The sequence below is a fragment of the Calypte anna genome, chromosome 6 (assembly GCF_003957555.1).
Source record: "Calypte anna isolate BGI_N300 chromosome 6, bCalAnn1_v1.p, whole genome shotgun sequence".
Classification (NCBI taxonomy): Eukaryota; Metazoa; Chordata; class Aves; order Apodiformes; family Trochilidae; genus Calypte; species Calypte anna.
The window spans coordinates 31,248,573-31,276,018 of NC_044252.1; the positions used below are offsets into that span (position 1 = coordinate 31,248,573).

The 27,446-nt window shown below is 41.3% G+C and overlaps 2 protein-coding genes across 9 annotated transcripts in view; both read left to right on the top strand.

Annotated features, from left to right (window-relative positions):
* Positions 1 to 24,095, top strand: part of TACC2 (transforming acidic coiled-coil containing protein 2) — a 133,666-nt gene extending 109,571 nt beyond the window's left edge. For 4 of the 8 annotated variants that reach the window (XM_030453710.1, XM_030453713.1, XM_030453716.1 and 1 more), the window contains 12 exons: positions 821 to 882; positions 1,715 to 1,830; positions 2,615 to 2,786; positions 3,983 to 4,123; positions 4,999 to 5,079; positions 11,864 to 12,007; positions 12,780 to 12,856; positions 16,064 to 16,107; positions 21,480 to 21,640; positions 21,768 to 21,874; positions 22,540 to 22,660; positions 23,567 to 24,095. In XM_030453710.1, coding sequence (XP_030309570.1) covers positions 821 to 882; positions 1,715 to 1,830; positions 2,615 to 2,786; positions 3,983 to 4,123; positions 4,999 to 5,079; positions 11,864 to 12,007; positions 12,780 to 12,856; positions 16,064 to 16,107; positions 21,480 to 21,640; positions 21,768 to 21,874; positions 22,540 to 22,660; positions 23,567 to 23,632 — 1,292 coding nt within the window. In that variant the 3' untranslated portion in view covers positions 23,633 to 24,095. The remainder of the gene's footprint in view (positions 1 to 820; positions 883 to 1,714; positions 1,831 to 2,614; positions 2,787 to 3,982; positions 4,124 to 4,998; positions 5,080 to 11,863; positions 12,008 to 12,779; positions 12,857 to 16,063; positions 16,108 to 21,479; positions 21,641 to 21,767; positions 21,875 to 22,539; positions 22,661 to 23,566) is intronic. The other 4 variants (XM_030453714.1, XM_030453715.1, XM_030453712.1 and 1 more) reach the window with 3 other exon arrangements.
* Positions 24,096 to 24,870: 775 nt separating this feature from the next.
* On the top strand, positions 24,871 to 26,629 carry LOC103526962 (prostate stem cell antigen-like). Its single transcript, XM_008492108.2, has 3 exons — positions 24,871 to 24,922; positions 25,735 to 25,848; positions 26,404 to 26,629. Exons 1-3 carry the CDS (start codon positions 24,871 to 24,873, stop codon positions 26,607 to 26,609), a joined length of 372 nt encoding a protein of 123 aa, XP_008490330.1. The 3' UTR covers positions 26,610 to 26,629.
* The last annotated feature ends 817 nt before the right edge of the window (positions 26,630 to 27,446 follow it).

The following is a 27,446-nucleotide window of genomic DNA, read 5'->3' on the forward strand; positions in this document are numbered from 1 at the left end:
GCAATGGAAATCAAATTACACAAGTGGTTTATGGAATTAACTCATGGAAACAATGAAATAAACACTAGGACAAATTAATTACATTTTAAATTTTGAAATTGAGGTGTCATTGAACAAAATTTGCTTCTATTTGGGTGCAGGAAGGTGTGATGTTTTCCATTTTGCTGTGTTTTACCTGTCTGCCTCTGTACCAGCTGCTGGGTGACCATGGATTGGAAAGGAATGCTGGTTATTCCCTCCAGTGTAATTATGAGATTAGAAGTGGAGAAGCAGTAAAGATTTGCATTTTTATTAGGGTTTAGATTTAGAGTTCTTTGTAAATCTTCCTGCTTTAGGCTTTTCCTCTGAAAATAAAATGTGAAAACAGCCCAGTAAGCTGGGCAGCTGTCCCACTTCTCGTTCAATGACCAGACAGGCAGTTTATGTATCTTTTTATCTTAAATAATATTTAAGCAATTCTTTTTAATAAACAATTGGATTAAGAACATTAAGAAATAGATATTACTTCATTTCTCAACAGCTATCAGAAACTTTCTGTGTACGTTAAAGGAAGCTGGTATCAAATATGCTGATTATTGAAAGATGTGGTTTCTGTGATGCTGTGATGGAGGTCTCTGTGCTCTGGTAGAACAGATAACTTTCCTTGTTGAAAATCAGTGAACCTTCTGCTTTCTCCCTGTGTATTCTATTTTTAATACCTCTTAGAAAAGCTTTGAGCAGTATGGGAGTGGCCTTTGTAAATGAGAAGAGCTCTCATTTTCTTCTGCACAAATCATTTCATGGCATGTATTGAAATTTGTCTTTCTTGTTTCTGTTGCAGAATTGGAATATGGCAACTCGTATGAAATAGAATATATGGAGAAAATAGGTTCCTCTGTGCCAGTAAGTTTTCACTTCCATTTTCATTCATTTCCATTCCCTTGTCATAATACAATATTCTATCCTGATAATGCCATCAGCCTCACTACCCTTGAAATTAATTACAATGTGCCTGCAGCAGATCTGCAAACCCAGTTCCATTAAATTGGCATAACTGGGGTAAATTGCACGTGCTTGGCTGTCCCATGTCCTGTAGAGCTTGTTCCATGTTATCATTTTAGTTTTAAGCTAGCATTACAGTAATTCTTTCTAGAGATAAAAAGCAAATTGGTGTTTCCAGTAGTGTAGAGTACAGAGCTGTCTACACCAACTGTTGGATTGTTTTAAGAAACTGAGGGTAAAACTTTTAAGAAGATGGAGGGGATCAGGAGAGAATACCAAATGACTGGGATGTGCCATACTGTACATTATCTGTTGGTTTGCCTGACTTCTATTTAATTTATAGATTCAAAAGCTTGACAAGGCATATCCACAGGGGAAGTTAGAAAAATCAAGTGTGTGTGTCAGGGGTTTCAACTGACAAGAAGTTTCAATGAATATTTTAGTAACATTTTCAGGCAAGGGGATGCCTCCTGCCTGACAGGACCAGAAACCTGATTAGCCCCAAGGTGGGAGAAAAAGGGACATGACAAAGAGTGAACTGTTCAGATTTTATTCTTTAATGGTTTCTTCCTTAAAGGAATCATCTCAGTGTCACTTAGCATAGGCTATATTACAGTCCTGTATTATTGGCTGTCTCTCAAGTCATTTGGTCACTTCAGGCTTCAAGTGACCTGAATGAGCTTTAATGGGAAACAGCTGAATTGCTTAATGATTTCTCTTTTCCTATTGCCAGCAGGATGATAGCACCCCGAAGAAACAATCTTTGTACCTAATGTTTGATGCACAGCAGGAGAGCCCAGTCAAATCACCTCCCATCAGACTGTCTGATTCCACAACACCATGCTCAGGGTATGTGCCTGCAACCAAGTTCAGCAGTGGAAAAGGCTGCCAGGGAAATGGGTTGCCATCATAGCACATGCACAGGCAGTTCTGCCTCTCTCTGCCTCTCTGTTGCCAAGATGTTTAAAAATAGATTCCCATCTGTGTACACACATGATAGAGAACAGTGGGCAAAGAAGTTTTATAGTGAGAAGGAACAATGACATATATTTCTCCTTCATATTCTCACTAAATAGAGTCACAGGGACACTGTTTCACTAGACTGTGTCTTCCTACTTGCAGGTTTTTTTCTCAGATACTGAGGTCATTTTCATGGCAATCTAGAAAGCTCTTAGCTGCAACTTTTCACTTGACCTTTCCTAAATACATTTTTCTGACCAAAGAGTCCAGCTCACAAGTACAAGCCCTGGGGGTTGTATTTGCTTCCAAAGATTTTGCTTGTTAGTGACATCTGCTCTTGTTCTTCAGAGCTGGGAGAGGTGTGGGTCCCAATGAGGAAGAGGTAAAAAGACAAGTGAGAAATATTTAAGGAAATTGCATAACATTTCTGATGAAACTGGCTCTGGTGCATTGCTTTGAAAAGATAGTGCAAAGTGGTATGAGATACAGTGATGTTGAGTAGAAATGATGTGTGTGAGTATATGTGTGTTTGTGTGTGTATATATATATATATATATATACATATATAAACACATGCACACAAAGGAAGGTGTAGAAGAGGACTTGCTTAGTTGTTACAGAAGCAGAATTGCAAGAGCTCCACCTTGTAAGCAGCTACACAACCTTTTTCCAGGTCAAGTTTTGAAGACCCTGAAGCCCAGCAATCCTCTGGAATGAAAATTCAACATCCAGCTTCCCGAGTCCTAGCTGCCAGCCAGGAGGCACATTTACAGTCACCTGACAAGTCAAAGCAGAAAGACCTAGAGCCCATGACCCTAGGAACAACTCCAGAGGCTATTGAAATAGTAAGTGATTTATGATAAGAGTTTGGGAATCATTTTTCCTGTAGAAATTTCTCGTGTCTTGTAAGAGGTAGCAAAGGTGGAACTTGAAAGTAGTGTAAAACCCAACACGATACAAGTTGATGCTTCAAAGTGGGTTTTTTTCTCACACAGGCCTTTTAACACTGAGCTTTAACCCAGTATTTGAATAAATACTTTATATATCAAGTAAGGGATTTGATACAAACACGGAGACATGATTTCTTCTGTTGGATGTATTATGAAATTTTAACAGGCACTCCTTCACATTTTCATATGACCTCTTAACTGTATTGCTGTCATCTGATATTGATAATGTAAAATTAATTATTTTTTACATTTGAACTCATTCTAGCTTTTGAGTTAAATCACTTTTTTCTGTGGCTTCTCTGAGTTGGCTTTAATTTAGTGGTGAGCTCTTCCTTGATTTCAATTTGCACTGTGTAACTTCTGAGCATTGGTTCTGAAATTCATGAAGGTTCCCTCAAGACCTCCAGTTTTCCAGGCAAAGTTGTTTCAGAAATGGCTACAGCACTGGGTGTGCTAAGCTAGATGACAGTATATTTACCAAGGAGCCAAAGCAAGCAGCATCTCTCTTTAATGCTCTGACTCATTTGTATTAACAATGTTGTTGATACCATCTCACAAAACATTTTTTTAGGAGCTTGAATGCTTTCCTCACTGCAAGGAGTCTTGGGTACTCAAGTCTTGCTTTCTGTCATTCTTATTCTGTTCCTACTCATATGGTGTATTTATCCTGATCATGTTATAGCTGTGAACATAACTTAGTTTATCCCCAGTAAGCAGCAAAAGGCTTTCTAAAGATTGCAAAAATATTCTGGCCTAGGTTCCATTAATTTTTGGTGGTCTTCAAAGCTTTTGGGCTGCCTCTGAACATAAGTTATTGTATGAACAAAACCTATGGCAACTTTGAAAACAGTTGTAGAAATACTGAGGGTGGACTGGTTTGAGAGCTGTTGCTTTTGAGTTCCTAATACTATTACTTCATGTAAGTCCTAGAAAATTTACTCAGCTTTTGAAGTAGGAAGAATTGTTCTTGATGTTTCTCCATTTTGGCTGTTACACCTATGAATTGTGTAATCAAAAGTATGTTACTTGTGGCCTGAATTACTTGGACAAAATCTTATTCTTGCTTATTCTATATCCTCCTTACCCTTCAGACATCTCCTGAAGACTCCTTTGTCTCTGCTGATGCTCTTCTCAATAGGATATCTAAGAAAACCTCAATATGTGATCAGCCTGAATATCTAGATCCTGACTTAGCAGAAAAGAACCCCCCAGTATTTGCTCAGAAACTTCAGGTTTGTAGCAGAAATATAAATGTCACTTTTCTTTAAGTTTGTCTATACACATGTAGAGGAATGCTTTGCCTCACCTGAAAGGGGTATGGGGAGGTGGAAAAGAATAAAAAAATGGTATGAGTCTTTTCAAAGTAACTTTGGCCTTCCAGGAATTTAAGGAACAGAGATATTTTAATGTAATGCATTTAATCCATAAACTTAAATTGCATCATTTTCATCTGTCCTATGCCACTGATGTATATATTTCACAGATGAGTTTATGAAGCAAATCTTATAAGCTAGAACACAAGAATTGATGTGTGGAGAGCTGTCTTGACACCTGGCCTTAGTTGGTCTATATTCATAGATTCATTTTCAGACATTTAGGCCCAAATTCTGCTGAAATGCAAATTAAGCTTTGTTTTTGTAGTAATCTATGCAATGCACAATTTGGCACAGCTTCTTCCAGGAGGAGGAAATTGATCTGCAGACCAGTTCTTTATGTCAGGACATATTTTCTAGAATATTTATAGTGAAAGATTTAAACAGCAAAGGTTGCATTGAGAGTTTCAGCTGGCATAAATTCACATGAAATGAAAACCAAAGGAAAGGAGTCTGTAAAAAACCAGCTTCAGCTTTGGAAAATGTTCCTTTTATCCAAAGCATTGTTCAGTCTTGCCCCTAATAAAAATCGGGTTTGTCTGCAGCTACCTCAAAGCTCATTGATAGCTGAGTTTTCTATCAATGTTCTGGGCATTAAAAGAGGAGAGGGTGTGTTTATCACTCAGGAGTTGTACATTTAACATACATTTCCATTTTTGAATGTGCTAAACACTCTCACTGTGTTCTTAATACATTTTTTTCCTGTGGCTTGCTCACAACCAAACACTTGACAGGAGGAGTTAGAGTTTGCTGCAATGAGGATAGAAGCCCTGAAGTTAGCCAGGCAGATTGCCCTGTCTTCTTTCCACTCCAAGGTATCTGGTTTGTGCCTGCCATGTGTGTGTGAGTGTGCACAGACTCAGTGATGCTTTTCCCTTAACAAGGTAACTGAGGCTCTCAGAGGGCAGTGCTGAGCTGGGCACCCCTTGGTGTGACACCCAAGAGCATGCTGCAAGGGGTGCTGCACACAGAAATGCTCTCACCTGCTCCACTCACAGAGTACTGATACAGCCACATTGATAAAAAAAACAAAAAAACCAACAAAAAAGGCAGGTTTGAAGGCAAGAAGCAGGTAATACCCTTCACAGGAGACACTCTGCAATCCAGGTGGCTGTTTGTCATTTGCCTGCAGCAAGGTTTGACCTAAAATATTTGATGGCAAAACAATACCAATGCCTGCTTCTTATAAAGATGCTATAGATTTTGACTGCAGGGACATTTTGGCTTTTGTTGGTATTTTCAGCTTGAAATCAAACACCTTGGCCCTCTGAGTTTAGAAGGGAGAAATTCAATCAACCTTGCCTTCAGGCATCTGAAGAAAGGGACTACAGGAGGTTTGGAAGGGCTGTAAAGATCCCAAGGATAAAGGGCCTTCCAACATAATGTCTTTATTCATGAAGATCTAAACCTTTTTTTCTTTTTTTTTAATATTTGTTGTTCCTTCTAGATTGTTCTGGCTAGCTCTGCCTCAGAGAGAGATGCTTTGCATTGCTCTAGGGATGGATGTGACCCTCACTGTGTTTGGGAAGGGGTGGAAAACCTTACTCTGATGCAATGAATTTAGCTGGGTGCACAGTTTCTGGTGCCCTTCATGGTGCTTTAAGCAAAAAATTCAAGGTAGAAATGTGAGTGGCTTTCTTGAGAGGTGGTATCAGCTGCATGGGTTGCTGGTGGGATGGCAGTGTCCTGCTCCAGTGAGATATTTTATGAGGAAGATGTGCTTCTGACATGTGCTTCTCCAGTGACCTTTCTCTTCTCATACTGTCCATTAAAAAGTCAGCTGTAAGTCTTTTGCCCTATCCTATATCATGACTTTGTTGCATCATAACAACATTTGGGCTGGTTTTAGGGTAGAGCTTTCTGGTGCTTCAAAAATCAGTCATAAAGGAGCTAGTTCCTAAAAATAAAGATTTTTTTTTTAAAGATTGACTGTACTTTTATGAAAAAATATTTTATTTGATTTATCTCACTTGCTTTATACATCCCATGAACATCTCTTTCCATGGTGCACATACACTTACCAAAGTAAACTCATTCCTTGCAGATTTATGGAATCTTTTATTTAATCAAGACAAACATGCTCATTGTCTTCATTAGATACAAGATTAACCTTCTAATTAAAGGGATGAAAAAATAAATATCATTTTCCTGTGTGAGTACCAGCCTGTGTATGACTGTGACCCCTTGCTATGTTGCCCTGAGGGGCTGATACCAGAAGAGGGTCAGGTGGGATCCTCTCTGAATCTTCTCCACCTCCTTCTTCTCTCTCAACCTTCTTGTCCTCCCAGCACTTTGCTGTAACATGCAGTGATCAGGCTCTCCAGCACCAGAGGTGAAACACACAATAATCCCTAATAGATGCTCTTCACAGGTTGTCACCTGCTGTTAGACACCTGCAATTTTGCTACCAGCCAGAAACTCACAGAACTTCACTATTTTATGCTGAAGAGAATGGGTTTGGGTGTTTGTGAATTCTTGTGTTACCCAGGGAAGATTCTGAGCAGCCAGAATGTTCTGGTGTGTGTCTGAGGACGTGCAGTTATATTTTAAGGATGCTTTTTAAGATCATCACAGCATTTTCCTTAGAACAAGTTTTTGAACTCTGCAGAATATAAAGGCTGGGATTGGAGTCCATGTAAGTTCTTAGAAAATGCCATTTATCTGGATGGAAAAAGACAGCAAAACAATAAATAGTGATGAGGAGGGAAGGCAAGTAAACCTCCACCCTCTGGCAGAGAATGGGTTGCATTTTGACACCCACAAAGCCCCACGTTGGTGCAGTCACAGGAATGCTTTTAGCTTCACACTGTGAAATGTTAGGCTGGGAAGGACTTTTTGTACTTGTGTAACTTTACTATTTCAGTAGGAAGCTGCTAATGTTAAATTAGGTTATGATGACAGCCCTTGTGACCTACAGTGGCTGATGCCCTGGATTAAGTATAGCAAGAGACACCAGATGACTGCAGTGACTTAAATTCAGATACAAACTGGCAGAATTCCCTCCTGGGTGGCTGGCCACAGTTCTTTTCTTAACATTTTATAATTACATTTAACATTTGCTCAACCATTACAGCATGGGTGACAAGAATAGGATGCTAAATAAAGACACAAACACTTCCAGTGGCAAGTGAGGTCACCTAAAATAAAGATTAAATGCAAGTGTTTTCTGCTCGTGCTGGGACTGAGAAGAAGGAGGTGCAGGTTGTTGTTTTCAGACAGAGAGAAATTATTTGGCCACTCCCAAACTTCTCATCCCAGACTGGAGCAGCACCAAGGCCAGTTGTCTCTTTTTACCTTGCCAAAGGTTTCCATCTTCCAGCATTGAAAGGAATGGACACTTCTCTATTGCATGCTCTGGTGTGTGGCCATTTTTAATAGGTTGAACTTGAAGAGAAAGCAGATGGGGTTTGTGCCCTGCACCCTACAGATGCTGAGGTGGAGAGTTGGGGTGTTGATAACAGATCCAAGGAAAGGAGAGAAACTGAAAGGAAAAGCATCAGCACATCCTGGCTTTGGGGGGGCTCTCAGGGTAAGGAAGGAGGAATTCTTCCTTTAAATGGGGTTACCATTTTTTCTAATGAAACTTTACAGGCAGAGAACTTAAGCTTGAATTTTACTTGCTTTCCAATATATTTGCAAGTACAAATAGGTCTTCTTTTGCCTTCAGTGTCCTGCCTGCTCACAGATCAATCAGTTAAAAGTGGAGGCTTTCTGGTATGCACCCAAACAGCATTTGAGTGCTTGTAAAGGGCAAACTAATTTTCAGCAGAGATAAATATATATTCCTCCTTCCCCTCATTTTTTTTTTTGCAGTACCTTTTCCTCTTTTACCTTGAGCTTCTTGCAGCAAGATAACTGCAGCTGGTTAATCAATGTGCATTTATTTATTCCCTTTCTGGCCAGATATCTGGTTTCTGTAAAAGATGCTGGGAAAAGAAGAGCTCTGAAATATTTACACTAAGATCAGAGTGACCTACATTTAGTAGTAATTCCCCTGCAGACTCTAATCTTTCTATGCAAGGTTCAGTGAGTTACAAATCCCTCTGCTGATTATTCCCCCAATTAATTGCATCCCTTCTCAGCAGTTCAGTGGTGAACTTCAGGTGTTCAGAGTTATTTTAAGTGATCCCATCATCCTGTGGGTCAGGTTATATTATTTTCTGAGGACAGGAATATTTGGAGACAACAACTAACAGTTCCTGAGTTGTTCATCACTTTGGAGCTGTGTAAAATTGGCGTTTGAAATAAAACCAGAAGGACTTTTACTGGTTGCTTCTGCCATAGATCCTGGTTGTGAATTGTCTGAGGTGTTTCCAGAGTTAAGACAATACTGGTTGGATCTGCCACAAGCTCAATAGTTACATTCCAAGAATTTTTACTAGAGGTTTTGGAAGTTTTATGTTGTTTTGCATGTCATTATTACTATCCTGCTGTACAATTTACTCACATGCAAGAGAGAACTGGAGAAGATGTAATTATATTAGTGAGATGTTAAGCATAAATATACATGAATATGTATGAAATGCTTTAAAAATTCATTTTTCTTTAAAAATGTTCAGAATCCTGGCAGCTATTTTGTCAGCTTTTTACATGAGCTTGAAGAAATGTGTATTTCTTTTGCCACAATTACTCATTTCCAGCAATCTCTTTCTGAGGTTCAGCAAATTAAGCTGCAGGAAGCTTTTGAAATATGATTCACCCAGTTTAACATATTGATCCTCAGGATGCCCTTTCTTTTGAGAACAGCTTTGATGCTCTAATGGCTCTTTTTTATCTCTCAGTTTTCCTTGCCTTGTGTTTGAGGAGGAACTAAACTACATTTTTTTTAAGCTGGGGTAGTGAGTTGAGCCAGCACTAATCTTATTTATTGACTTTTTTAATCTTAGTCCAGCACTTTGTGTTCTGGTATTTCTGCATTTACCCAGGTGTCTGAGTTTGTGTCCCAGGTGTATTTTTCCCTGCATAGTTGTATATTGGGAGATATTTTCAAGAATACAAGCTGAGTGTGTAAATTTGTTAGATCTTGGGATGCTTTTTTGCTCAGATAGGAGAATCCATGGGATTTGAGATTGCACCCCAGAATTATGATAGCAATGATCATAATTTTCTGTGTTCGTGGTTAATGTAGCTAAAAAAGGAGGGATGTCCTCCACAAATTCTAGAATCATAGAATCATAGAATTAGCCGGGTTGGAAGGGACCTCAGAGATCATCTAGTCCAACCCTTGACCCACCGGAGCAGTTGCTAGACCATGGCACTGAGTGCCACATCCAGTCTTTTTTTAAATGTCTCCAGGGACGGAGAATCTACCACCTCACCGGGCAGTCCATTCCATAGCCTAATCACCCTCTCCGTGAAGAAATTCTTTCTAATATCTAACCTAAACCTCCCCTGGCACAACTTAAGACTGTGTCCTCTTGTCTTGTTGAAGGTCGTCTGTGAAAAGAGTCCAGTTCCCACCTCGCTACAGCCTCCTTTCAGGGAGTTGTAGACAGCAATGAGGTCTCCCCTGAGCCTCCTCTTCTTCAGGCTGAACAGCCCCAGCTCTCTCAGCCTCTCCTCATAGGGCCTGTGCTCGAGCCCCTTCACCAGCCTGGTTGCCCTCCTTTGGACCTGTTCCAGGACCTCTACATCCTTCTTAAACTGAGGGGCCCAGAACTGGACACAGGACTCAAGCTGTGGCCTAACCAGCGCTGAGTACAGGGGCAGAATCCCTTCCCTGGACCTGCTGGTGACACTGTTTCTGATCCAGGCCAGGATGCCATTGGCCTTCTTGGCCACCTGGGCACACTGCTGGCTCATGTTCAGCTTCTTGTCGATCCAGACTCCCAGGTCCCTTTCTGCCTGGCTGCTCTCCAGCCACTCTGTGCCCAGCCTGTAGCGCTGCATGGGGTTGTTGTGGCCAAAGTGCAGGACCCGGCACTTGGCCTTTTTGAACCTCATCCCGTTGGAATCGGCCCAGCTCTCTAGTCTAGAAGGATTAGTTAATTGATTCCCATGCTAAAAAAATGAACAAAAATAGAGAGCAAATTAATGAGAGTCTCTTATATAAATAAAGATGTGGTATGGTGCTTTGTGAGCACTGTTTAGCTTAGTCTTCCTCTAACTTTTCTTGTCTAGTTTTTATTATTTTGATAATATAAATAGAATATTTTAATATTTCTGGTGTGACTTCTTCATGTTGTCTACAGATGTGATATCCAGAACACTTAGTCCTGTGCTCATCTGGAGCACACTTTATATGCAATTTTTAATACAGCTTCTTTAATAAGGAGGGATGTGAGAACTCAGAACAAATTGCAACAAAATTAACATTGGGTTTGGATTCTTTCTGCTATTCCAGGCTATGTGAGAAGAACTCTGAGCAGTGCACAATTTATAGGGTAGCACCTGACCAAATGTCCTTTAATTCTGTTGAAACAAGAGCTTGTGGTGTTGAATCCATGAGCTCTATTTGTGTGCACACTGTGGAGCAGAGGGCTAAACCTCCATTCAGACGTTTTCCACTCATTTTCACATCTCTGTGCTACAAGCAGCAGAATGTGACTCTGGTGTTACATTTAAAACCCAAAAACCCTCAGCCTTCTTTTACAATAAAATATTTTTATGAGTAAAAAACTCATTAACAAAAAAATCACCTCAGTTAACACTGGTAATTACTGTAGATAAAATAAAACTACTAGACAGAAAATTGGTTCTGTCCTGCCTCAAACCAGGAGAATGTGTGTGTTGGTTGATGGAGAGATACATGGGGACAGAAAGCTGTGGTGGTGCAGAGGGTTTTGTGGATGGTGTCTAAAACTGTGGGTTTTTTTTTTCCATAGCATTTTCCTAACTGTCTTTTATAATCTCCTTGATTTTAATTTGCTGTAACTCGGGTTGTTGGCAGGCAGTGTGATGTCTGCACCTCAGTGTCCCATGCTTCTCTTTTGCTCCTTTCCCCATTCCACTTAATCCAGGCTGCTGGTCTGAGCACCACTGGCAGCTGCAAATAAAATCTTACCTAACATACTAATTGCATGCTGGATGCCAGTGAGGCAGCAACATCACCTGGGTGCTCTGTGATTCTATGAGTCTCTATATTTGCAGGTTTTATGGAATACTCTTTATAAAAGGTACAGTATGTTGGCAGGTCTAGACCTAAGAGAGTGAGTTGTCCCCTTGCCTCTGGTTCCTTGTTCTATTTTTATGGGAGCAGAATTCCCTATTACAAGCTCTCTGCCTCCAATTCTGATTTCCTCTGCTGACAGGCACTTCTTGTGGATGTTTTGATGAAATTTCTGCAGTAGTAAATTTTCTAATATAAGCCCTTAAAATACTAGCAGCAAAGTGCTGTCTCTTATTTTCCCTCTGTAAGGGTGATGTGGCAGTCTTGATGCTTACTTATGATCTTAAATGGATCATAAATGGATCTTAAATGTTTATTTTCTGACTGATAAATCCAAAATTCTTTTTCAGTGTTATTGCAGTTTTAATTCAGTAGTGCACAGGATTCTAATCCTAGCTCAGGACCTTGACTAGCACAACACCCAGAAAAACTGGTAGCTAACCACAGATTTAATGGTTCATTTCTTTGTATTTAAAAAACCAAACACACAGAGAGAACCTGCTATCCCAGCAGATGTTTCCATCTCTAAAAGTGCACTCTACTCCCGGATCGGCGCCCCGGATGCAGAAAGCACCACGGCTCTGCTCTACCCCCAGCAAGACTTGGACTCAGCTCTACGACTGGCTCGAGCAGAGGTAATTTCTTCAGGATTTGGAGCAGGAAATATGTGCCCCTCGTGGTTGCCTTCTTTCCTGTTTTCTCCCAAAGGGTTCGTATTCATGAGCCAGCGGTGTGCCCAGGTGGCCAGGAAGGCCAATGGCATCCTGGCCTGGATCAGGAACAGCGTGGCCAGCAGGTCCAGGGAAGGGATTCTGCCCCTGTGCTCAGCCCTGGTGAGGCCAAACCTTGAGCCCTGTGTCCAGTTCTGGGCCCCTCAGCTCAGGAAGGAGATTGAGGTGCTGGAGCAGGTCCAAAGGAGGCAACTGGGCTGGTGAAGGGACTCGAGCACAGATCCTATGAGGAGAGGCTGAGGGAGCTGGGGGTGTTGAGGCTGGAGAAGAGGAGGCTCAGGGGAGACCTCATCACTCTCTACAACTCCCTGAAAGGAGGTTGGAGCCAGGGGGGGGTTGGGCTCTTTTCCTTTGTCAGTGTTATTACAGTTTTAATTCAGTAGTGCACAGGATTCTTATCCTAGCTCAGGACCTCACCTAACACTACACCCAGAAAAACTGTCAGCTAAACAAACACAGATTTAATGGTTCATTTCTTTGTATTTAAAAAACCAAACACACAGAGAGAATTCTCTGGGAATGGTTTTATCTGAACCCATTATGCATTTGGAAATTATAAATGTCAAACAGGACACAAATAGCAAATCAAATGTTTTACAAATATTTCCTCTTTAATGGGTCACCTGGTTTTACTCTTTGGTGGGGGTTTTTCACCCCTTTGCTATTTTTGTTTCAGATTGTGGCCAAGGAAAGAGAAGTGTCTGAGTGGAAAGAAAAATATGAAGAAAGCAGAAGAGAAGTGATGGAAATGAGGTGGGTGAAGTACTAATTTCTGCAATCTCTTCTGACACTAAATCTTATTCAGAATCACTTCTGTTCTGACACCACCTTCTTCCCAAAATTAATGTCTTGGTGGTTTAAGGCTAAAGGCAATGAGCTGCACCAAGTGATGAGCTGCATATGCAATTCCTGCTTCTTTCTGGGAAATTTGTAAGGGGAAAAGGGAGCAGTGGTGCAGAACTTGGGAACCATCAGGGTGGGTGCCAGGAGCTGCTCGTGACAGATCTGAGTGGCAGCAGCACAGGGCTCCCAGCCAAAGCATCTTCAGAGAAGCATCTGCAACAGGCAAGAGCAGCCCCTTGTTTTCTTTCAGCAAACCATCTCCCAGCACCCAGCTGGGTTCTCTCACCTCTCCTGAGCTCTGCTTGGGCAAGGAAACAAAACCCTGGCACAGCCCCAGGTGTGTAATGAGGCGAAAGGGAAAGGAGCTGCTGCAAGCAGCCAAACCCAGGGAGCAAACCAAAAAATGAACAAAATGAGGACTTGTGTAAGGAATGTCCCAGAGCTCAGCACACACTCACTTGGTCTGGGAGGTGGCAGAATGCATGTGGCTGTTTGCTGCTAACAGAGAGAGGTTGGTTGTTCCTTGGTGAAAGGAGAGCAGGGGGTGACACGGAGCAGCTGGCACCCTGTGGACCTGTACCATCATCTTCCTCACAGTAATTTGTTGGTAAATCTGTAAAATTTGATTTGAAAACAAAGAAAACACATTATCTAAGCCAAATTTCCCACAGGTTCTTCCCTAGAATACAAGGGTGAAGAAAAAGTATGTCTGATGTTGTCACAAAATGGTAAAATACACATGTGCACACAAAGAAAGATTTTTCCCTTGGAGGATTAAATGTTGAAACAGTCCATATGTGGTAAATTAGAGATGTAGCAATTAGATATTCAGAATAATAAGCAAGGAAAGAAGGGTGATCTAGAGCTGCAAGCACAAAAGCATCACCTTTCCACAGGGAAAGCAATACTCCTTTACCCAAGCCTTGCTTTCTCTGCCTGGAATATCCTGAGTTCAGCTAAATTTGTTCCAGAAAAAAACATCAGACTGGAGGAAATTCCACTCCAGAGAACAGTAGCCAACATGAGAAGCTGTAACAGTGTAATAACTATTGAGGAGATAAACCTAGGTGGGTGGTACCATAATCCAAGGGTAGAACTGGGGGCAGGCAAGAAATATTTAAATATGGTAAATACTTTGTCTGATTGATTGTGCCTTGGTCAGGGAAATCAAACAGGTGACCTCTGAGTTCCTGGATATTTGAAATTCATGGCTTTATGAAATTGCAGGAAGTCAATAAATAGACTGAATGTCTAAAATACCAAAAGTTAAGCCTAGGCAGCATGTCAAGCTATGGTTAGGATGTGCCAAGAGGAGTGATGGGCCCAGCATCCTTTGGTTCCTCAGCCCAAATGATCATCATTGAGTGAAAGAGACACTGGGTGTGAATCTGGAATTAGACTTCACTTGACTGCCTTGCTTTCCAAACTGAATGATGTTAAAATCAAGATGCTAACCAGCTGCTATGTGATTCAAAAGGCTGGATAATGCAGAGAAGGTAACTACTGGAACTTGTCTCACCTGGTAAAAGTAAGAAATTGGTAATATTTCACTTTGCTACCAACTTTGAGGTGCAGCCTGGGCTGGCAAGTGCTGTAACCAATGTCTCATGTTGTGCTCATTGCCCTGAGTCCTTGGCTTCATTTTCTAGGATGATAAAAGTTCCCAAAGGTGCCTGGTGTTAGAAGGTTGTGACATGGCTTTAAAATCCTTTCTGCTTACAGCAGCCTTTTGAGGTAATCTTCTTGGTACGTGAAACCAATCCCTTCCTTTTAGGAGAAAATTCTTGAAGCTCTCTCTGCTCTCCCAAGTGCCATTTCTGGATAACAAAAAGAAAAAAAAAAAAGGAGAAAAAGAAAACAAGAGGACTGAGAGCAGGGGTAGCAGCATCTGAGCTGTCCTGGTGGAGGCAGCAGCTGGAGGCACCGTGAGCTGTGCAGAGATGGGCTCTGGTCCCAGCACCAAAAATTGATTTTTTCTACCTGAAAGCTGCAAGGTCAGGGGCAGCTACAAAGCCCCTGCTCTGCTGAGAGATCTGCAGGGCCAGGACAAGCAAGACACTACTGATCTTTGGGGCATGTGGCCTTCTCAGGGGTTTCTGGGCTCTGCCTGTGATTTAGATTTGGTACTGGAGCTACTGCATTTGTTTTTTGGGAGTTCCAGAGTTTCTGCTTTCCTAACTTCTGCCTCAGGATTTCCCCCCATCCTTTCTGCAGCCTCACCAACTGCAGCAGACTTCTCTAAAATGGAGCAAATGAAAGTGAGCTAAGACTTCAAAAGAGACCTGAGCTATTGTAAATATCCATTTCAGATGGAGTGTGGGGTAATTTTGGGTTTTGTAGACAATCCTAGATGGCTCGTGAATCAAAGCACAGATCAAGCCAGGCTCATTTCATTAGCTTTATTTGGCTCTGGTAAGGGATGGATCATCTTTCTAAATCACATTTAATCTGCTTATTTTGGCTAACCTCTTTTCAAGAAGGAAATTCAAAGCCTACAGGGAGTGTATGAAATAACAGAGTCTGAAAAGTACCATTTTGCCACCTCTGTCTCAGAGATGGCAAACAGGACATGATGGATTTTGTGCTACGTAATTGAGTCGTTTGGTTTTGTTCTCTTAAGTGCTGATGGATCATTTAGTTACATTTGGAGAGTGGAAGATTAGATATGTTTTGGACGAGGGCCAACTACACTCCTGTTGGGTTTATTTGCTACCAATTATAACTTTACTTAACCATTACATTTAAAATAAGAAAACAGAAACATGGAGAAAGTAATGGATAACAAAGTAAGGTGATTATGATTACATTTCAATCAAATTGTTAGTGTACTTTGGGCTTGTTTCAAATTACAGAATGTGTTTCAAAGCAACCTCTTTTCCCTCCCCTTATGTATATTAATTTACATGGAGAATTATAAATCCAGTGTAATGTTTAAACTGTCAGTTTTATTTGTTACTCAGGTAATAAGAAGCATATAAAAGTGTGAATGGATTCTGTATCTCTTGGAAGATACCATACTTTGGTTATTGAGTAGCATTATTTTTGAAGAAAGCATTTGCAATTATGATGTTTGCCAAAAGCTTTTCTGTTTGCTTTTTTTTTTTCCCCCTCTTACAGGAAAATAGTTTCAGAATATGAGAAGACAATTGCTCAGATGATAGGTAAGTGTTTCTACTCTGCAAGATGCTATCTCCCACTCTGCTTTTCTGAAGAGAGCCTAGAAAGTCTGTGGGCTTCATTTTGATGCTCCCTGCATCTGATGCTGCTGGGAACTGGGAGAGGACCTGAGGCCACCAGGGTGTGTGGCCAGGCTGGGTGAAAAGTGAGGGCTTTTTTTTTACAGAAAGCAGCCCCCAAAGCAATCCAGATAGTACAGAAAGGTCAGGAATTTTGCTTCTGCAAATCAAAACATGATGCTTCTGCATCAAAACAAAGTGTCCCATAGGAAACGTGTTCAAACGCTTCACCCAGGATTCATGGGTGTTTCCTGAGGAGACTTTCAATGACCTGAAAACCCTTCGAGTCATTTGCTCCCAACTCTTTAATGAGAGATACCAAATATAGCTCTTTACAACAACAGGGATTATCTGTGCTAAGTGCCTTGCTCAGAACAAAACCCAGATTAACTCCAATCCCATCTCAGAGATTATGAGTGGCCAGTCCACCTCCCCCGTTCTTTACTGGCATAGTTTGAGGTCTAAATTATGACATGTTGTGCCTCACAATAATTAAAAATTATTTTAGAAATAAATATAGAAATAGAATTATTAGAAATAAATAGAAATAATTAGAAAACACCTTTGTTAACAGCATGCCCCACGAATGACAAGCACTACACAGGAGCATTTCAAAACCAAAGGTTGCAGGACTCGTGTGTGTCCTTGGCAGGGGAGGTCTGGCCCCTGGGATGTGATTTTAAAGCCTCCTCATAAAATTTCCAAAGCTTTATTTCCTTAGCCTGGCTTTAGAAGGCACCATTGGGGCTCTGTCCTGCTTCAGCTGGAGCTGTCACCCAGAGAGTGACCCTGTGGCCAAACTTTCTGGGAAGAGCAGGAAGAGAAGCAGTGGCTGGTGAGAAATCAGGACTCTGGACAAGCTCAAATAAGGCAGCAGAGAAAAGTGAAATGGAGTTAAAAGCCATTAGGAGTGGCTTTGGAGTTAAACCTGGGCAGTGAGATGCAGGAGGAAGGGTGGCCGAGCTAATGATATCAGTTAGCAGGGAGTGTTATCAGCCCAGCCTGTCTGAACTTTTTATTTTATTGAAAAATAAAAGAAATTATTCATCTGTTGCAGAGAATGTGGTGTGCCAGGAAGACAAGAGCCATACCTGCAACTTGCTAACTGGTTTTTAACAGGGAAGGGTTTTTCTTATAGCTTCTTTTTCTTATTTTTCTTATAGCTTCTATTGATCTTGCCCCTTTTAAAATTAATTTGTAGCAAATTTGCTTATTTTTGCCCAAAGAGGGTGGGGGAAGTTGTTCAATGTTTGGTGCTTTTGCTGCCTTCCTGCATTTCTCAGCCATTGGGGGACCCCCCAGCTTCCTCTCAGGTAAAGGGGAAAAAGGGCCTAGAAAGGAGGAAAGAAAGAGATGTTATGCTGATAATAATAATTCAAATAAACAATTCAATATATAACACTGAATAATGTGTAATAATAATATGCCTGGCTTCATTCTCTATGGTGTTCTTGCCTCTGTTGCCTTTTTGTATTTTTGCCTGCCTTCTAACATGGTGTCTGTCATTCTCATCATGCAAGTGTTAAGATAAAACAGGAGTGAGCAGAGTATGCACAAGAACTTCTTTAATTTTGGTTTACACTGAGCATACTCGGGCCTGGCTTCATCCCTGAACATTCATAAACACAAACACAGGACCTGTCCTTTTTTTCCCCATGCATATGGGAAGCAGCAGAAGTTTCTTTTTTGATATCAGATTCTATTTTTGAGAAACAGATTATTTTTAGAAAAAGCATCAGCATGTGAGACCACAGTGCAGCAAGAAGGTGTAGAACAGGGGTTGTCAGGCAAAGGCACAATCGTGGCATCCCTAGGAAATGCTGCAATTGCCATTTCCTCCTGAAACAAAGAAATGAAGGATAATTTAAAAATAGGGTCATTGACCACTGAGGAAATAGAAAGATCTTTCAACTTCAATTTCAGAGCATCAGTCAGAGTCTTTCCAGTGATCTCTGGCAAGTTTGGAAGAGCTATGGCATTAAAAAAAATGTAATTTGCTGTCCATTTGCAAAGGATCTGCAACAACAGCCCAGACACAGAAAGCATGTGTTAATTAGAGCAAATCCTACAGCCTGGTACTGTGTTAAATGCAAGGCTTTCCCTGCCCTTGATGTAGATTTTTGCTCTAATTGTCCCACTTTCTCCTCATGTTGGTTGTAAATTACTTTCCCTTTTGATAAAGGAATTCAGTCAGCCAAATGCCCTCTTGGGGAGGCAAATCCTTGTGTGTTGTTTGCTGTTTGTTAAAATGCCCTGAACTGTTAGTACAATAACTCCTTGCTGCTGGGGCAAAGGATGCATTGGGACAAAAGAAATGCCCCTGCTCTTTCTCTTTAAGATTTTACCCTTCTGAGCTAGTTATACAACCCTTGCAGGTGAACCAGCTTCCCAGGCCTCTGATGCATATTCAGGGGGATTGATAGGTCCTGCTCAGCTCTTTCTAGGTGCCCATGTGTGTGTATCATGAATACTGAAGATATTCCCTGTTAACAAGGTGCCATTGCATACGTTTTCCTTCAAAGACACTGCAAACATGCCTTGCCTTTGGTTTCGAGGGCTGTGGAAGGTTTAGTGTCTGCTGTCATGTGCATCTAGAGCCCAATATAACCCAGTTTTGCTTATTCAGTTAGTTTTCTGCCTCATTTTCCAGCCAGAGCTTGCAGGCTCATCTCCTGTACAGGAGATGTACAAATCCCTGTTAGCATCTCTTAGCTGATTTTTTTTTCCTTGTTGCTTTCACTTTTTTTGGATTATTTTCCTACACTGCCCTCAGCCCATAAGACATTCTTGGTTGGACTGAGGAGGGGACAGAAAAAAGCAGCAGCTTTCCAGGCTGGTTGTGCTTCTACTTTGCTGGTTGCTGCCCAAGTGCTGCAGCTCTGAACAGAGCCTGGGTAACCCCCCTGTTCCCTGCACACACCTCCAGCCCAACCACAGTTCCCTCCCAAAGCAATCCCTGTCATGGATTTCCTTTTTACTGATGGATTTGTAATGTTGTTGGGTTTGGTTTTGGTTGTTTTTTTTCCTGTTAAAAATGTATCCTTATGCTTGTACATTTTAAATACGTATTTAAATTCTCATGATGAAAAACCAAACAGATGTTATGCTTTGTGCATTACAGGTTGTTGCATTCCTTCTTTTCTGCTTTCCTAACAATTCCTGATTTTCTATTTTGCTTCCGTTTTTGTTGCTTCTTGCTATTTGCTTGCAAAAACAAAACAGGCAAGCCTGGTAAGTAAAGCTTTTCACCAACTTTCCCACCAGCATTTTGCATTTTTCATTTCTTTTGCTTTTGTTCCCTGTTTGCTGCATTCCCATAAAGTAATGTGAGTAATACTGAGCTGAGCAGATCTGCTGTGGTGGTGTTCTGATTCTGTCAGTTTGGACAGTGTTGGTTCTCAGCATCCTGTTGTTCTTGTTGGTGAGCTGTGGACTGTGTGTGTTGCAGACGTGGAAGCCATTTAATTAAAATATTTTAATCGTGTAACCTCATAAATATCTTGAGAAATAAGGATCTGGAACTGCTTAGCTAAGGTTTGACTGGCAGACTATTATCAGTAGAGTTCCACTAAGCAGCTTTTTCATTAAAGCTTAATCATAGTGCTAGAAAATATCACATAGATCTTCCAGTCCCCCTGCAGCCCAGTGCCAGTTTTGGCCAGTTTTGGTTTTCTGTAGTATTTAACCACTTTGGTTTAGCCATATATCTTAACAGTTGGGATTATGAGATGCCCCTTTCCTAAAGCTCACTGCAAACTTTCCCTCTTTTCAATTTATATGTTACCCACTCCCTCCCCCAGTATAAATTTCCTGTTTTCCCCTTGAAGTTGAGTCAGGGTCTCCGTTCTCTCCTCAGCCCCTGGACACCTCTGCTGTGTAGTGGAAGGGAGAGGAGAAAGGGAGCACCTGAAGGGACATCCAGGTTAGACATTAGGAGGAAACTCTTTGCTGTGAGGGTGCTGAGACCTGGCCCAGGTTTCCCAGGGATTTTGTGGCTGCCTCATCCCTGGCAGTGTCTCAGCCCAGGTTGGATGGGGCTTGGAGCAACCTGGGCTGGTGGGAGGTGTCCCCATGGCAGGGGGTTTGGAGCTGGATGATCTTTTAAGGTCCCTTCCTATTCAAACCATCCCATGGTTTTTCAAACCATCTCACTTGCTCTTAATTCTCACGTGCAAAGTGTAGCAGGGCTGGGGATGAGAGCTTGAGGAGCTGGTCCAGTCCTGAAGAGAGCAGGGCTCTGTGATGCCCTGGGAGGAACAAGAAGAGCTTGGTAGATGTGAGGGAACAAGTTACAAATTATTGAGTTTCCCGATTGCCCTGGAAACAAATAAGAAGGAAATCACTAAAATACTGCAGATAGCAGTCTCCTAAAAAGTTGACATTAAATACATTTAAATACCTGACATGATCATGCAGGTGGATCCCTTCCCTTGCATCAGGCTGTGAGAGCAGAGGTTTTAATGTAGAACTGCTGTGTTGTGGGGGCTGGTTTTCATTTCAGTATCATTCAAAGAAGCTCTTAAAACATGGACACAAGAATAATATTTTAGGATATGAAGCAAACGATGAAGCATTTTGGAAGGCAATGCCAGATCTTTTCATCCAGTGTTATATGAGAATTCCAATATGTTACTAGGTCAGTTCCTTTGGAAAGTTGTTCCATGTAGATTTAGATTCCTGTTGAGGTCTTCCTACCATCCCTGCTCATATTAAAATATACACAGAAGAATTTTGGAAGATGTTTTCTGCTGACCAGAACATACAGAGTCTGTCTAATGTTAGATTTCCTTTCTGGCACGTGCTGCAGTTATCCTAAGAATGAGAGTCTGCAAAAAACTGGTTTTTCAGAGGGAAGAGTTTGAGTTGAATTCAAAGTGTTTGTTAGAAGAGATGCCAGGAGATGCCAGGCATCTCTCAGCAGTGGCAAATATTTTTTTGCCAGTGCTAGGAATATCCATAACTGTCCTTTCCTTCAGCTGGAGCATCTTCAGGCAAACAAGGGAAATCCAACACCTGCCTTTCTCATAGGAACAGTTCAGAGTGAAATAAATCTTCAGTAGAGATGTAGTTACATTTTTTCCCAACATCAAAATATTCAATTATCACTGGATTTAGCAGCCTTTTTCCAAAACAGGATTGTCTGTATTAAAACAACTTTTCTTGATCCTGCAAACTTACCTAATACACAACGTAGACCACAGTAGAGTAGAAACCATAGAAGAAAGTGAAATTGGTGTTCTTACCACATTACCCTTCTGAAAATTGCTTTTTTTTCCCCCCTCTCTTCTTTCTAACAGAGGATGAACAGAGAGAGAAATCCGTCTCCCATCACACTGTTCAGCAGCTGATAGTGGAGAAGGAACAAGCTTTGGCAGATCTGAACTCAGTGGAGAAATCCCTGGCAGATCTTTTCAGGAGATATGAAAAAATGAAAGAAGTGTTGGAGGGCTTTCGGAAGGTGAGTCCTGGGGAAGGTCCCTCCTTTAAGGAGCCCTTAAAATATCTGGCTGTGACTCCCACAGATTGGTGCCTGTCCAACGTTTTCAGCCTCTTGGCTTCACTGTAATGTCATCTTCTTGTTTAAGAATGAAGAAGTGTTAAAGAAATGTGCACAGGAATACTTGTCACGAGTAAAGAAGGAAGAGCAGAGGTATCAAGCGCTCAAAATTCACGCTGAGGAGAAACTGGACAGGTAAGAGATTGTACACATCTGTCTGCCCAGGTCATGCTGAGGCTGGACCTGGCATCCCATGGAAAACCTTAAATCTCTGTCTTTATTATATGTTTTTATGTAATATGAAATCAGCCAGGAGGTCTCGGGTGACAAGGAACAGTTGCACCAAAGATTATGCCAGATGTGCACGGATGGTAACTCCACAAGTCACCATTAAGAACCAAACATCAGATTGTGGCTTAAGAGGGGCAGCTCTGTTTGATGTGTTTCAGTCATGCTTCCATGTAATGACAAATTAGGAATTTCTAGGGATTACATTCAGGGCTCCTCTGGACCCAAGAGATGTTTCCAAATTGTCACCAGGACTGATCAGTGCTTAAAACAAAGCAAGACTTGGATTTGCTTTCCAGCTGGGAGTCGAGTCAGGAAGAACTGGAGATCAGATTTAGAAAGTGCCACAAAATCTTTTTACTTCAGGGATATTTGTGAGCTCAGCACAGGTACCTGAGAGAAACCAGAAGGGAATAACAGGGAAAAGACTTTGCAGCCTCTGCTGAGCAAGAGAGGGGCTGATGAAAAGTCTCTAGGAACAAATCTCACAATATTTTTAAAGATGCAGTTGTCCCTTCAGTACCCTCTGTCCTTTAAAGAACCTGATGTGACCAAAATCTGTGTTTTTCTAGAGCCAATGCTGAAATTGCACAAGTGAGAGGCAAGGCCCAGCAAGAGCAAGCAGCATATCAGGCCAGCCTGCGTAAGGAGCAGCTGAAAGTGGATGCTTTGGAAAGAACACTGGAACAAAAGGTAAGCAGGAATTAATTTAGCTCTTTTGATGCACAAGTCAAGAGGGTCACCAAATTTCAGTGGCACTTCCCCAGTGTGGCTGCATCCAGCTTCCTTCTGGAGCTCCCACCACAGCCAGGATCTGCCTGGAGAGTTTCCAGGGAGAGCAGCATTGCCCAAACCTTCTGAGAAAATCCACTGTGTGTACTGGACCAGTGGTCAGGGAACTGGACCCATCTGCCAGGCTTCCATCTCAGCCATGAGGCAGCTCTTGGGGCTGCCTCAGACTCAGTCAAAGCTCAGTACACACCCCTGCACCAAGCAGGGCCTTGAGCTGCTTTGGTTCTTGGCTTTAAGATCTTTGTTCCAGCTCTTCTTTCAGTATTTGGTTCTGGTTTTTAGTCCCAGCAGCTGCTCAAGTGCCTCCACTGTTAATACAGAGAAAATGTTCAATACAGAGCTGCAGGACTTAGGGCAAAAGTGACTGTGGGAAATCCCTGTTTGTACCCCATGTTCTCTAGTTTGGTTTCAGTCTTTAATGCAGCTCAGCCTTGCTGAGAGCCCCAGGGAAACAAGGTGAAAATAATGTTATGAAAGTGCAGCCTAGAAAGGGATTTACACCCTGTGTTATGACTGCTGTAAAACTCTCTGCTTGGGTGCTAAATTGTGTTTATTGGAGTCAGAGGAACTGTACATGGAATTAAGTGCATAATTTGGATGCACTATATGTACTGTGTGTGCATATTTATCTCTGTGCATCTCTCAATAGGTGTGGAAATTCTGTATTCAGTATTGGAGAAAACTTCATTATCCCACACTTCTCCCAAAGGCTGGATAATTAAAAAAAAAAAAACAACAACAAAACCAACACTCATCTTAATGCAACAATATTTTTCATAATACTTTATATTGCCTTTTGTTTTCCAGAATAAAGAGATAGAAGAATTAACAAAGATTTGTGATGAACTGATTGCCAAAATGGGGAAAAGCTAACTTTTAACCAAATCTCTGGACTTCAATACTGAGTGCAATATGACCATTGGCACACTGATGTCCATACATTTATGTGGACAGGTTATATTTTCACTTTTTCGTATGCACTACTGTATTTTCTTTCTAAATAAAGTTGATTTAATTGTATGCAGTACAAAGATGACTATCAGAATTTCTTGCTATTGTTTGCATTTTCATAGTATAATTCATAGCAAGTTGATCTCAAAGTTCCTGTATCAGGGAGATTGTCAAGTTCTCTAAGAAATTACAAATTGCTGATCCTAGCCTTCCCTTTGTACATGAGTTCCCATGTTGGATGTCTTTTGGATTTAATATAAACATGTATTACTTGCATGGGGACTCTTGCCTTAAGGAGTGTAAACTTTATCTGCATTTGCTGATTTGTAAAATAAAATTTAAAACAGAAAAAAAAAAAAAAGAAAAAAAAATGCATGTCACAAGTGAAATTCTCTATTGTAAATAAATTATTTTTTTTTTTCGTTGAAAGTTGAAGATAAGTATGGTTCTGTTTTATGTTCTCCACTTGCTTATTTCATGGTGCAGCAGCTCGTGTTAAAGAATCCAAAGCACTTCATGGGCCACCCCCTGGAGCAGGTCAAGTTGTCCTGACCATGGCAGGTTGTAGCTACCTCATCCCTGGAAGTGTTCAAGGCCAGGTTGGATGGGGCTTGGAGCACCCTGGGCTGGTGGGAGGTGTCCCTGTGCATGGCAGGGGGGTGGAACCAGATGATCTTTAAGGTTCCTTCCAACCCAAACCAGCCTGGGATTCTGTGTGAACATCCCCATGTATGTAGCATCTGTATATGGTAGATTTGGACCTTTCAGGCCTTAAGCATAGGTGTAATTTTCATAAAAGTTTTAACACTCTTCTCCTGATCCAGCTGATCCCATCAGGAAACGTACAGAGACTCTTTCCATGAGTTGGAGGCCATGACGTGTGATGATGGGATGGTGGGGTTTTTTTTTAAGGATATCTCTCCCTGGAAAGGTGAGCATGTTTTCATCCTGCTACTGGAAGAATTTGCCTGCTGGGTTTGTGGAGATGAAGTGTGATTAGGAGGAGAACCAGAATAAGCTAGATAAGAAGCATTCTTGAACACCTCTTTATCTTATAAGTTATCCTCTGCAGAGGATTAGGTATGTAAGATAAGCATTACAGCTTTGATAGCAAACAAACTGCTTTCCTGGGCTAATGGTGCACCTCTCCTGTCTCCAGGATGTGGACAGTCTTCAGCCTGGTTCTTGTCAGCTCCTTTTTTGTCCTCCAAAGTAAGTCAACTCCCTTTTCTCTCCTTTTTCATTTCTTTTTCCCTTCCTACTCCAAGCAGGGCTAAGCCTCTTTGCTGTCTCTGGGTTTGGTTGCAGATGATTCTGTGTCTGTGGTTCACAGGGTGGCATTTCCCCTCTGTTACCTGATGTAAACATAAATATATATCCTAAAAAATTTATATACACTTGTTCCTTGACAACAAATGTGCCTTCTGCTCCACAGGTTTGCAGCCTGGTATTTTAAATACCTTTCAGTTCCATGTTTGCCTTTGGAAAATACCACATAGACCAAAAAGAGGCTGGAGTTATGCAGTGTTCAAACAAAAGCAAAACTCTTTGATACAGTGTTGTGCCTTCCTGCTGAATTTGATGCTTTAGGAGGGAATGAAATATGGATCATAAGGTTTTCTGTGTTACAAAGTACTTTTTGATGGTATTGTGGACTAATGAGGGGGAAAAACAACCCTGATACTCCAACTACTTGCAGGGGAATCAGCTCTGAAAATGTTTCAAGAAGGTGTGGATGCAGCTACAGAAAATCAGACATTCTTGGGTTATTTTAAGTGCAAATCTTAGCAACTAAATATGTGGCTGAATTTTTTATCTTTAAAATTAGTATCTGAACCACTTCTAAAAAAGAAAAAATGAGAGGATTTGCAGAATTTTTAGGTTTGTTTTTTTTTAAATTTTACATGTGCTTCAAGCAATCTTAGAAAGACTGGGTAGCTGATATTTTTAAATCTTATTTGTAAACTCTAAACATGACAGCTTTGTGGTCTTTTTTTTGTTTGGTTTTTTTTCCTTAATGCCAGGTGAAGCACTTCAGTGTTACACCTGTGTAGGTTCTAGTGATGAGGACTGCAACAGACAAGGAACTCAGCAATGTCCAGGGCATTCGGATGCTTGTGCCATCTTTAGACAAGCAAGTAAGTAGTCACAAACAGGTCAGATTCTTTAAATTTTTAATAATCAAAATAAAGAACCAGTGTCAGAGTATACAGTAAGCTAAGGAGAAACAGAAATGTTTCCTTTCTTTCCAAAATAAACCATATTTTAATGTATCTCAGTCCCTGACTTTAATGGTTTAGCAGCAATCTGACTCGGAATCCCTCTGAGTCTGATCTGTCAGTGAGGAGCCCTACCCACACTATGTGACAGCTGTAAAAAAGCTTTTCAGGTATTACCCACTTCTTTCTTAAATCTGTCATTTTCAAGTGAAATGACCTACCTGGAAATTAGGAGGGGAAAGAAGCTAACAAGGCACTGCACTTGAGCATGGTCAGAGATATTTAAGCTCCACGGGTTCCATCTTTGATAAAAGATAATGATTTCACTCAAGTGTCAGCTTGTAACCTGGTGCAATTGGATCCATTGTAAGGAAGGGACAAACTGGATGCTGTTGCTTGGTGTGGGATGGTCAAGCAGGGGTGGGTGCCCATGAGCATGGGGGTCCATTTGGGTTCCATGTGGCTCTCTTCCAGGTGGCATTATGAAGTCCTGTTCATTCAGGTCCTTCTGTGAGAGGGCAAAGAGGGATGGATCCAGAGGTCCTGGGATGAGTGTTCAGTGCTGCTACTCCAACAACTGCAATGCAAAAGGCCTGGCTGCAAGAGTCACCACCTCCACCAGCTATGTCTCTCTCCTCCTCCTCACGTTGCTGTTGCACCCCTTGTTGAAGCTGACATGATGGAGAGGGAGGGAGGGGAAAGAAAGAGCAAAAAGCCTGCCTTAGAAATGGATGGTTGTATTTTCCCAATCACATCACTCCAAATTCCTCACTAGGCAAAAAGCAGTAGGCAGATCTGGGAGATTTTCAGATAAAAATTGTTCCATATGCTCAGTATGTCTTGACCTCTACACAAGCAGCGTGGCCCTCTGCTCATTTATCATAGCAGGTTGATTGTTTGGAAATTTAACATTTTCCTACAATTTGGAAAGCATGTAGAAAGAGAAGGAGAAATCTTAGCTCCCTTCTGGTAAGGTAAAGGAGCACTCTCTTCCAAATGCTGTCTGCTGTTGGCAGGCATTCAAAAAGCAAGCTAAAATTTTCAAGCACAAAGTGACTGAAAATTCTAGCAAGGAAATTGATCTTTCAGAGAATATCTGTGAACAAAGCCAGAAAACTTGAAATAAAGATAATTTAATATTAATACAAACAGGTAAAAGGTCATAAACAGAACAATACGTGGAGGTATGTTATATTCTCTGTATATCCAGGGAAAAATACCAACCCTTCTAGTCACTGCTTTTCTGATCCTTTGAGAATCTTACCACAACACTGGAAAGAGAAATGAAAACCAAAGAACTTGGAAGTTGCTTTGAACTGGTAAGTTCCCTCCAAAGATCTGCTCATTCTGTCTCTACTGCTGGTTGTGAGAACAAGTGGTTAATCCCTGTCTTGTAGGCATTTTTGTTTATCCAAATTCCTCCTGCAGTTTCAACCATGTAGCTAATTCTTCACTCTCCTAAACTTCATTTTGTGAGACCAAGTATCTCCCCCTTGCATGCCATGATTGAGTTGATC

Coding starts and splice junctions, on each gene's coding strand:
- LOC103526962 (XM_008492108.2), top strand. CDS start 24,871: ATGTGGACAGTCTTCAGCCTGGTTCTTGTCAGCTCCTTTTTTGTCCTC. Junction 24,923..25,734: donor CTCCTTTTTTGTCCTCCAAA/GTAAGTCAACTC, acceptor CCTTAATGCCAG/GTGAAGCACTTCAGTGTTAC. Junction 25,849..26,403: donor TGCCATCTTTAGACAAGCAA/GTAAGTAGTCAC, acceptor GCTCTCTTCCAG/GTGGCATTATGAAGTCCTGT.